Source organism: Coffea arabica, chromosome 8e, assembly GCF_036785885.1.
Source record: "Coffea arabica cultivar ET-39 chromosome 8e, Coffea Arabica ET-39 HiFi, whole genome shotgun sequence".
NCBI classification, from domain to species: domain Eukaryota; kingdom Viridiplantae; phylum Streptophyta; class Magnoliopsida; order Gentianales; family Rubiaceae; genus Coffea; species Coffea arabica.
Genome location: NC_092324.1, coordinates 5,743,260 through 5,755,121, shown reverse-complemented (window position 1 = coordinate 5,755,121; position 11,862 = coordinate 5,743,260). Strand labels below are relative to the sequence as shown.

Sequence of the window (11,862 nt, the reverse complement as noted above, 5' to 3'; positions counted from 1 at the left end):
ACGTGGAATCCTGGATTGGACCATAGGAAGAGAAAAAAAAAAATGGAGTGCACTACGTATCGGTTCTTGACGGTTGAACCAACTTAAAATTATCAGATCAGACCAAACCGCTTTTTGGTTTTTTATCAGTTTTGTCAATTGACTTTTACTGATTAAACAAACCTAATCCCAGAACTAACCTCAAAAGCCAGCAACTCTTGAGTCAGTCCCAGGGACTTATCTACCCAACTAACCCAACCCCCAACCCCGATGTGGGACTAGAATACCCTGAGAAACCCTGCTACTAGAAGTGTACTAACCCCCAAGTTATCTCAGAAAGGTACTTCGTCTTTTATCAGTTTTGTCAATTGACTTTTGCTGATTAAATAAACCTAATCCCAGAACTAACCTCAAAAGCCGGCAACTCTTGAGGCAGTCCCAGGGACTTATCTACCCAACTAACCCAACCCCCAACCCCGATGCGGGACTAGAATACCCTGAGAAACCCTGCTACTAGAAGTGTACTAACCCCCAAGTTATCTCGCTTTTTGGTGAAAGGTATAAATGGGAGGTCCCGAATCCAGAATTTCACTCCTCATCCCGATTATATGATTTAAGGTGGAACTAATGAAACATAATATTCCATTTGAATAAAATTCATTTTTAATACTTTATATAATTTGCCTCAAGTATGAAAGTATAAAATTTGTATGTAAATATTAATTTGCCTTAAGTATGAAAGTATAAAATTTGTATATAAATATTAATTTTAAACTTATTTAAAAGATTAAATGATATATTAGGCTTTTTTGGCCCACCTATTAATTAGTCTAAGGTCAACAAATTTCTTTTGATCATGTTTTTTGAAGTATTGATAATTCTTTTTTCAAAATAAAGTCATTAAATTTAGTCGAGTTTGGTGATTCAAGCTATTGTATCAGTAAATTGGCCACCAAACAAAACCCATTTGACTGGTTGGAGGGATGGGATTAGATTGAGTTCGGAGAAATCTAGTGGATCTTTCTTTGTGAACCAAAATTTATACATTTGTTAGTTGTCATTTCCCTCTTGACATGCACAACAAATTTACATTCAAATTAGGATGATTATGTTCACTATATGGGAAAACAAACTATTTTGTGCTTTCAAAAATAAAGTGGGTAAAAGGAACATTTTATTTTAATATTACATAGTTGTAATTTTAATAACTATCTCCTTATTAATCACATCTAATTTAATTTAGCTTGAACTAGGAGGTCCCTAATCTCCAAAAACACATTTGCTACTGGGAAATACCTAAAAGAAAGCGTGACAAGTAACGACGTCTTTTCCTTCTCTCTCCCCATTCTGAGAAATAGCATGTCTTAATCAAATCAATGTTAATCTTATTTAGAAATTTAAATGGTAGAATAAGCTCTTTCACCCACCGTTGACTAGTCTAAGATGAACAAATTTCTTATGACCATGTCTTCCAAAATATTTTTAGAGTAAATCTTATATACATTGACAATGTATATACTATCACAGTTGGATGTATGATAGATATATAGAATTTAGATTTTAAATTTAAATTCGGATTATATATCATGCATTAATAGTATAAGTATATACACTATTAATGTATAGAATATTAATCCATATTTTTGTTGACAATTTTTTATTTTTCTTCAACATGTGGTGATTAAGTGTAGCCAAATTTGGCCATTCAATCTACGGGGTCCTCTGTCCACTATATCTGTCCATTTTTTCTATCCAATGCAAAATTACGTAGTTTCACTTACTAATTCCAAAGTAGAAGACTATGGGTACAATTAGAATATTATTGAATTGAAACCCATTTACCAAACACCTCCTAAATATGCATTCAATGTTATACGTCATATCAGCGGTATTAATGAGTGGAACTACATAGTTTTGCCTTGAATAGAAAAAAATGGACAAATATGATGGACAGAGGACCCGTCTGCAATATATTGGCTAGACCAAACCCACTCCTCTTGCAAGTTGGACAGGCCAAAGTAAGAATCCGATCTAGTTTCGAGAATTCTAATGGATCTTTGTTTGTGAACCGAAATCTATCCGTTTGCCACTTCATACATGACATCTTACTACTACTGGGCTAATTATAAATTCAGATTAGTTGTCAAACAATCAACGTGGCAGTATATATATATATATATATATATATATATATATATATATATATATATATATATATATATATATATATATATATTATCATTCATCATTTATCTACTCTACTCTTACTCTAGGGGAAGCTCAACTAGATCTATAGGGGAGCCAACGGAGACTGAACCATCATCAGACAAAAAGAGTGCACTACGCACTCAAATGAATTTGAGGAAACCACATATTGTGGCTAATTATGGGAGGCAAAGTTTGAATCTTTGACTGCCCACCCACCAAAACTTAAAGTTTTTTGTGGTGGCCATCAGCCCATATACTATCAATATATATACTATTGATATATATATATATACACTAGTGATTTATACTATCAATATAAACAAGATTAATGCTTAGACATATCTCCTTAAGAACTATATTTCTCAATATAAATTGTAAATGTCATGAAAGTAGATATTGTTTAATAAAATTGATGACTTGCCCCCAGAATATTCAGTAAATAGAAACCAAACAAAGATTTGGAGTTAATAACACATTGGCTTGTAAGATTGTTCAAGCGTTTTTTTTCCCTTAAAAAAATTTCGTTCAAAATTAACAGAAATAAGCAATTGAGATAACTTTTGTTAAAAGGATAGTCAAAGATAAATTACTAATCGGTAAACAAAAGGAATTCCCCAAAAAAAAAAAAAAAAGAACAGTAATGGACCCATTTCCCATCCAAGTGATCCAACAATTGGACAAATTTTAAAAATGCACAGGCCCGGCCCAGCCAACCTACACTTAACCAGTGTATTAAATAGTAAACCAAACGGCTCAAAATTGCAGAGAAGCCGATCTTTACATTTTCTTGCAAGTTCTGTTGCTCAGAAATTTGCAGGTTTTTTGTGAATTTTTTTGGCTGAAGAAGACGAAGAGCATGGGAAAGCCGAAGAAACCATCAAGACCAGCAACATCAACTACAAATAACACTGCAGATGAGGAATTACACGGAGCAGCTCGATCGGGGGACCTGGAGGCTGTTCAGGGAATATGCAGCACCAATCCTCTTGCCATCAATTCCAGAGACAAGCACTCCCGCACCCCGTATCCTCCTCTTCCTTCTCCTTAAAACTCCATTTACGTTTTCTGTTGTTTTCTATGGCTTTTTTGTTTAGTTTTATGAAGTTGGATGTTTCTTTTCTGTATCATTTGTTTTGCAATTTGTTTCTTGGCAAAATTGAAGTGGGTTTTTCTTAGAATCATTAGTAAAGGTTGGTTTAATTTGGTTTGGTTGTTTTTTTTTTCGTTTCCCCTAGTAAGTTGCGCGATAATTGGGTTTTACTGAATAGCCTTTTTGGTGGAGCATGAAGTTTTAGGTTTTGATGTCAGCTGTTAAGCTATGGAATTTGACATGAGTATTTGAAATTAGCAAAATTAAGAATGAAGAACATACATTAGATAGTGTAATCCCAGTTTGGTATGTGATGGATTGGAATGAGGGAGTTGGTTTTTTGTCTGAGGAAAGGTGATTGAACGGAGAACTAGGGCTTGAATTAGTGTGATGCAAGTTCAAATTCTTTGTTTATTTGCCAGTATGCTAACACGGTTTGGTTTGATGTTTCCTCGGTGACCTATCAATGTGATGAAAATTTAGGGGGACAAAACCTCTAATAGCTGATGCTTCAGGACCCCAGAAGATTTAGAATTGTTTGGGTTGTGAATTTCAGTCTGCATTGATTGCCATTTGTAAAATTGTCTTGATGATTCAAACATCAAAGGCTTACTTCTGATTTTGTTTTAGCACTAATTCCATGTTGCAACCTTAATGTTTTCTTCCCCGTCTGATGAGATGATAGTGTTCCTGTCCATAACTGTCGCTGCCAAATATATTTCAAGAGCAGATTGGATATCAGATTGATGTATGTTGAGAAATCCAACCAGGACATTTAGAAACATCAAGTTTCTTTCTTTTGTGTGAAATTATTTATCTTCATGTTCTCCTGTGAGGCTTATGATTTTACCAAATTAAGAATTTTATTTGACTCCACTGAATGTTTCAGCAATATTAAATGATTCCAGTTTAGGGTATTATTTTTAGTTTTGGCACAATCCAGGAAGCTAACTTGATATTTAATTGATCAAGCAATAAGCTAAGCACTAATATATGTGGTTTGTTGTGTTAGACTCTACAACAAGTTGGTTTCAGATGTCTTCTACAGAGGCTATCCTATGCAGTATAAGATTGTGTTTTCCATTCCCATTTTCTTTGGGTATAATTAGATGATAATGATTGCAAAGTCATCACCTGTTCTTTTGAAACCTAGTAGCGTGAGAGAAAAAAAGTATAGTTGAGCCTCTTTCATTCAAGCATGCTTGCTTTCTTCATTCCTCTTTAATCTGTACTGCAGATAAGTAGTTTTCCAGAAAATAGAGCATCCTAGAAATCCTCTTCTTTGGTTTTTGATTTTAAGTAATTTTATTGAATTGGGCCTGACTCAGTATTTCAGTTTAGTTCTGTTCACATATCAAAAGGATTTCCAAAAGTTGATGTGCTTATTTTCCTGTTTGATATTTTGGTATTTGCAAGCTGCCAGAAGCACGTGTTTTCGCCGAGAACAAAAGATCACACTTGACTGAAATTTTGAAAAATCAGGACATAAAGTTTTAAACTATAGTAACTAGAAGTTTCATGCAAGTTTACTTGAAGGCTCCTGACAATACTGACATTATCAATCGGTGCGTGGGGTGGAGGATGAAGAATTTTTCAGAAAACAAAGTTACAGAAGTTGAGAATTATAATAACCTTTCCTTGTCCACAGAATCAACGTGTTGAGGCTCGTTTAATTTTTATTACAGAGCTTTATGCTTTATCTGCAACATTTTTTAAGAATGTGATCTTAAATGATAATATCAGTCAGTGATGCTCATCCAGAGATATCAAGAGGAATACCATTCGAGCCTTTTTTTTTGGGATTAATATATACGAGAAACAGGGAACAAACACTGCCTTTCAGCTATTTACATCATTTCTCAGCACTACATGTGGATACTGTGACTTTTCTGTCTGTGTATTCCTTGAGGAACATTGAGTTTAGACTTCATCTAGCGGCTTGGTCTGGGCAAACAAAGATAGTGGAATATCTCTGCAAAAAGGCTGATGTTGGAGCTGCTGCAATGGATGATATGGGTGCCGTTCATTTTGCTGCTCAGAAGGGTCACACTGAAGTTGTGAGGATTCTCGTTAACTCCGGAGTCCCCATCAAGTCATACAATCGCAAAGGAATGACTGCCCTGCATTATGCTGTCCAAGGTTCACATTTGGAACTTGTCAAGTACTTGATTAAAAAAGGTGCAAATATTGATGCAAAGAACAAAGCTGGGAAAACTCCAGTTGATTTGGCTGGCAGTGAAGAAATTCGCGCATTCTTGGTTCAGTGTCAAACCACATCCAGCAAGGAGGTCTTGAATGGTAAAGGAAAATTTTCAGAAGGTCGACCAAATTCTTCTTTACAGGAGAATGCAGGGACTGCTGAAATAGAAGTTCCTGACACAGGTGAAGAACCTGATGATGAGAGAGATGAATCCTTCAAGAGGAAGAGCGATGAAGATGCTGCCAAGGATATCTTGCCACAGACCAAAAAGCCAAAAGTTGCTCTTAATCATCTGCTAGCTGCTGATGACACCCAAGAAGATGACGAATAACTCAGTTTAGCTGCATCGTTGATTGGTGTAACCTATGAGGAAAATTGCTGGCTAGTTCACTGGTTTTCTAACACAAGAATCTGATGTATTATGTTAGCTGTGCTGCTTCATTTCATTTTGTAAAATTTGAATCAGTAGTTTAAAATTGATGACATTTAGCATTCGGAAACTCTGCTAGTTTTTCAAAGGATGTAAGCCTATTAGCGCGTAACCAGATTAGCAACATTCTAACCTTTGTTTATCCATTCTAAGTAGAACCTTCAAGGGAGGAATTAGGGCCATGCAGTTTCTTCGTCAGTGGGGCTCAGCCTCTTTTATCTATATCTTTTAATTCCAGTTCCTTTGCTGCACCATTCTGAGCAATCATACTGCATGCCTGCATCAAGGAGGTGTCTAGAACATGTTGGTTTTCCAAATCTGAATTTGCAACACATAAATGGCTTAAGATATTTCCTTTGTTTATACTTTATATAGACAATCTCATCAAGCGATACTCTGCTTCATAGTAATTTCTTGGTGCAGACATGCGCACGTTTCAGGGGAGCTAGTTAGTTCTTCATGGAAAGAATACACCTGCGGCCAGAGCATTTCTGGACAATAGGAATGCTAAAGCTCCAGAAGACACATTGGTACCATTTTGGCGGAATAATGGAGACAATGGTCACAATCAGCAACTAGATGCCCCATTACTTGTATTGTTTTATAATCTGCCAATAATTTGCAATGTAGAGTGTAAAAGCTGATCCCCTATTTCCCTTTTAAGCATACGCTGAAGCTCCAGCGCCATTGTCCTACGAGGGTTTGATCACTTTGTATTTCACATAAACCTCAACCTAAAAAATGGCAATTTAAAACTCAGCATGACAATTTTAACAAACTGCTACACATCCAACGTATTGCTTCTGGCACTTAAATAGTGCAACGAAGTTCATATGTTGGAAGTATCCGAGTACAATATGGCAAGGCACAAATGTCACAGCAGAATTCTCATCGGTAAGAAGCCCATTTATCAGCTCTCAAACCAACTGCCAACAAATACATAAGATCTCAACTATTCTGTATGAATTTAATCATTGGTGCAGTACACACTGACAAATACAGCACCTATTATACACAGTCACTAAGCTCCTTAGTAAACTCAATTAACATAATATTGCAGTGATCAGCCAGGAAGATTACTTCACTGAAGTACTTGTTCCTTTACGCCAAGTGCTGAACGGATTCAGAACTTAAACCTGCCACTTGCCCAGTTGTTCGAAGAAATACAATAGACGAAAAACAGCTGCATACCCACACCACACACTTTCACGGTGCAGATTTATCATGCAGCAAGATTTTCACTGTGTGCACATTTCAGGTATCCAACAGTACATCAAATCAATCGCAGCGTTTACTGATTATGTTAAACTACACAATCCCCACCTCGCCTAATCATGATTCTGAACTTGCCCAGGAACAAACCTGCAGGATAACCATAAACAGTTACAACAATATTCTACCCTCAACACATTTGGGGTTTCCATATCTTCATAGATGCCCTCCAGTTAAATGCTAGCAGTCAAGGGCATAATGGTGATTGCTTTGGGAATTTAACATAACAATGCAGAGTACAAATTCCCGCAAATATAAACAAAACAACTGATACAATTTGTCAAGTAATATAATAAATTGCTACAAGACCACAACTTTTAACATCTATGTCTTGACAGATAGCTTAATACCAAGATCTAATCAATAGATTCAAAGCATTAATAATCAATTAGCCATTCAAAAACGAAAAAAAAAATGTAAAATGAAATAAAATTAAAATAAAAATTCTACCTGCTAACTTTTACTACACTTAACGAAAAATCAGAAGTTGAAAGGAAATAAAATAGAATAATGTAAGATGGATTTAGTAGATAAATGCCGTATGGAAAAGGGGGCATTCATCTGTGGATCCATCTCAGCGGTTGTCTGGCCGCCGCCGAGTTAACTCAGCATTTCCTTTATGCACTCTTGGATCAAAAGCCTTACTATTTCAAATTCAGCAAAGCCCACGATAATTATGAGTGCAAATATGCAAGATTTTACAAATTATTAAAAAAACTTAATTAAAGGCACTTTCTGAAACTTGGCCGAAGCGCAATTTTGCAACTGGGAAAGCAAGTAACAACCGGTTTGACGACGTCGCTTTGCTTCCACAGTAGCCAAATGGGCTCCGGCAATGAGATTTCGATCTTCATTTGACATTTTTTTCGCAGAGATTTGGTGGGCATTGAGATTGAATTGAATTGAGAAATTTGTTTTGAGCAGCGGAGGGAAGAAGAAGTGAAATAGGTTCTCGATAAAACCCTAGCGAAAAAGGGTCGGGATAAGGGTGGAGATATAGATGTTGCCTGGGCCTGGGCCTGGGCCTTGTCATTGAAGCTTGGTTTTGGGGAGCAGAATATGGTGCATCTGTCAAAAACTCTTTTGAATATCCCAACATTTCTTTCTTTCCTTTCTAGTGTTGAAAATCTATATATATATTATTTAATGTTGATGTTGATGTTGATGATTGAATAAATTCTATGTAATCTATTGCATAGAATTGGTTTGATATTCTTTTCAAGTGTCAAATGTATTGCATAGGCTTTTGTGTCATGCATAGACGTTTGTTATTATGAAAATAAATAAATTATATTTAAAATTTGTATGTTGTTGATCAATCTCAAAATGCCAAAAAAAGCAAAGAGGCATTCAAGGAAATCACCAATTTGTTAGCAAGAAAACTAGTACATTTTACCCGAAATTATCATCATATACAATAGGAACTACTATGCTCGTTTGGTATGTAGAATTGGCTTAGAAAGGAAAGGCCTTTTCAACTTATCCATTTCATTTCAGCGTTTGGTATGGTTCATTTAAGCGAAAAAATCCTTAGTGTTTGGTATGGTTCATTTAAGTGAAGCCCACCTGAGTAGCTCGGTTGGTCACTGCCCCTCCTCAGGGTACGTTGTCCATATCCCCCACCAGGGTTCGAGTCCCAGGGTTAACGTGTTCAAGGGGAAGGGGCCTTTCCTCTTGAACCGCAGGAGGATTAGTCGGGTCCGATAAAAAAAAAAAATTAAGTGAAAAAATCTTTTCTCTATGAAATGATCATTCTAAATTTTTTTTTAGAATTCCATTTCTAAAAAAAGCTTGGAAAAATCACTTTCCACCTTCTAGAATGCTTGAATAGTAGGATGTCAAATTTATCCTTATAAATTTTTACACTATATCATGATATTTGAGGTTATGTATAAGTTCAATTAATATTTGAATGTGATTTTTCATAATAATTAGTTTTTCTTATATTTAAAATAATTTTTTCTTTTATACTAGATAACAAATATTTTAAGATACTTTATTATTTGACTTTTGAAAATTTGTGCAAGAATTTTTTTTTTTGAATCTTATCAAAATTGAAAATAGATTAAAAATAAATTATAATTTCGTACATCAGGCAATTTATATTTTATGTTGCTAATTATATTGCTAAAAAACCATTTATTAAAATGAATCAAGTATTACAATTGAAGAATTTTGACATCAATCCTCATTCATTTTTTAAATAAAAATATTAAAATTTCACATAAATAGACAAATGCTATTATAGAACAAATAAAAAATTTGATATGACATATTACATCCTATAAACTAATCTAGGGCAATCAAGTCTAATTTGTATTTAGTATATTCTATTTTGACATTTGAATATTGATTATGCCAAACATTAAAAATTGAGTGAACATTTCATTCTAACTTGTCCACCAGATTTTGAAATAATAAAATTTTTTCCCCACCATTCTGGGTGAAAAAGCATTTTAGGTGGAAAAGCCTTTTCACTCTAGGTATTCCCGGGCTCAAACGAGGGGTAGGAGTCTTGGGTTACTTCTACGGTTTATCGCTGAGCAGTGGAGTGGACCAAAAATCAACCACATTACCATAGAGCTCTTCGGGAAAAATTCCCTTTTCGTTCATAAACTTTATGTTAGGGACGCATTTCATCTCTAAACTTTTAGACGTATTATATTTAGTACATGAATTAATTATTTTTTGTCACACTTAATCCAAAAACGGTAAATTGCTTAATTTGGATAGAGAAAGTCACATGTTTGGCACGTGCCCGTTAAGTAAAAACAATTTCTCGGTCAAAATCAACGGTCACATCAGTTTTCTCTATCCAAATTGAATATTTTACTATTTTTGGACTAAATGTGACCCAAAATAATTAATTCATGTACTAAATGTGGTGCGCCTAAAAGTTTGGGGATGAAATATGTCCCTAACTCAAAATTTAAGGATGAAAAGTGGATTGTTTTTCCTCCATAGTTGCTTAACTGCACTGCACTGCATTTTTTTTTTTGTTGGTAACTGCATTGCATTTGAATCAGCTTGGGACCGTAATTGTGTGTATACTGTATACCAATACGGCAAATACCATTATAAATATGTTTGTTCAATTATGCTTGGAAATTGTTAGTTCAATTATGCTTGGAAATACCATTATAAAATGGCAAGTACTTATTCCATTTTATGCCTGCAAACTTGCATTACTTTCTTACTTTGTACTTTAAATTTTACTTTTAAAAATTTTGCATTTTAAACTCTTAATTTTAGACACTTTATACCTTAAATTTTCAAGTTTGTCCCATTTAAGAACAATCAAGGACAACATCACAAAAATTAACGAGATAAATGATGGTGCAAATTAATAACAATTCATATATTGTTTTGATCTTATTGCAATTCCTTGGCTCTTTTTAAGTGCTTTCAGTACATTCTCATTAATTTATATGATCCAAAATATTAAATGGTGAAATTTATGAAAATGTATCGTTTTGTTTTAAATGCGATACTTTGGCTCATTTTGACCACTTTTAGCAAAATATCATTGAATTGTAGGGTCCTCTGTGCTGTTAATTTTACTAAAGTTGTCATTGATTGAATATAAATATGGTAAATTTGAGTGTTTAGGGCGCAAAGTGTCCAAGTTGAAAATTGGAAAGTGGAAAGTGTTTAAAATTAAAATTTAAAATACAAAGTGGAAAATAGGTACAAGTTTAGAGTTGCAAAGTAGAGAGTTAGTCCATGTGGCAAGATGTTAGTATTGCACAGGAGTTTACTTTTTTCCAATCAAGTAGTTAGGACTCAAATCAAATGCTTTTTTAAACCAAATGGTTGTGATTCAAATTGCATATTTTGTGGTTGATAAATGTTTTTATGCTAAGATGTCTTGATAAGTATGCTAAGATGTCTTGATGAGTTAGCTACATTAATAGCCTATATTTTGATGAGTTAGTACTTTCAAACTACTTCTAAAATAGTTATTCTCTATTTAATGTGTACATATAAAATAACTAACAATAGACCGTTGAAAATAATATAAAGCAATAATTTTAGAAGGGGAGGGCTAAATCCACACCTTATACTTTTATTACATATAAATGCCCTTAACTTTTATACATTAAACTAAAACTTTTTTCGACAAGACAAAAAATTAATGTCCTAGTCTTTGTCTTAGTTCTATAAAGAAGTTTCTTTCTTGTTAATTTCATTCCAATATTCATGTTTCTTTGAAGTTTCTTTAAAATAATTTTTTTCTTTTCTTTTTTTTATCCTTCTACATTTATTTTGTTAAACTGTTTCTAATACTAATTTACACATAATCATATGGTTTCTTTAACTGATATAAAAGCAATTGAGGCAGCATCGTCATTTGAATCCCTCTGACTGGGACATTTCGTCACATCATCTGTGAAATTTGGAGAGCACTAGGTGGTATTAGGAGAATTTCAAGGGAGGTTTCTTGAATCAACCCTAATATAGAAGAAGCCTTCTTTTTTGGTAGCATATTGTGAGTAAAACAGTAGGTTCGGAAAAGCTTCTTTACATGACTCTGTTTGGATTGGAGTGTTTTTCAAAAACTAGTTTTTTAAATATAATAAAAGTTACAACAAAGTATTCTAAAAGATAATCTAAAAATTAGTTTAAATTTTTTTAAAATTTTACCAAATATCTCATAATAAAGTGCCAATAAAAAATATTTCA

General features: G+C 34.0%; 1 protein-coding gene, 1 long non-coding RNA gene and 1 other non-coding gene across 5 annotated transcripts; 1 reads left to right on the top strand and 2 right to left on the bottom strand.

Annotated features, from left to right (window-relative positions):
* Window positions 1-2,949: 2,949 nt before the first annotated feature.
* On the top strand, window positions 2,950-6,089 carry LOC113703702 (uncharacterized). Of its 3 annotated transcripts, none has more exons than XM_027225154.2 (2): window positions 2,950-3,210; window positions 5,202-6,089. In XM_027225154.2, exons 1-2 carry the CDS (start codon window positions 3,044-3,046, stop codon window positions 5,806-5,808), a joined length of 774 nt encoding a protein of 257 aa, XP_027080955.1. In that variant the 5' UTR covers window positions 2,950-3,043; the 3' UTR covers window positions 5,809-6,089. The 3 variants fall into 3 exon arrangements, with proteins under 3 accessions (XP_027080955.1, XP_027080954.1, XP_071917334.1); XM_027225153.2 differs by having other exon boundaries at window positions 2,956-3,210; window positions 5,021-6,089; XM_072061233.1 differs by having other exon boundaries at window positions 3,074-3,210; window positions 5,197-6,089.
* Window positions 6,090-6,792: 703 nt separating this feature from the next.
* LOC113703703 (uncharacterized) lies at window positions 6,793-8,155 on the bottom strand. Its single transcript, XR_003451512.2, has 2 exons — window positions 7,630-8,155; window positions 6,793-7,269 (listed from the first exon to the last, which is right to left on the bottom strand). It is a non-coding gene; the product is annotated as an uncharacterized lncRNA (long non-coding RNA).
* LOC113705136 (small nucleolar RNA snoR143) lies at window positions 7,688-7,865 on the bottom strand. The gene has a single exon (XR_003451785.1). It is a non-coding gene; the product is annotated as a small nucleolar RNA snoR143 (small nucleolar RNA).
* Window positions 8,156-11,862: the final 3,707 nt, after the last annotated feature.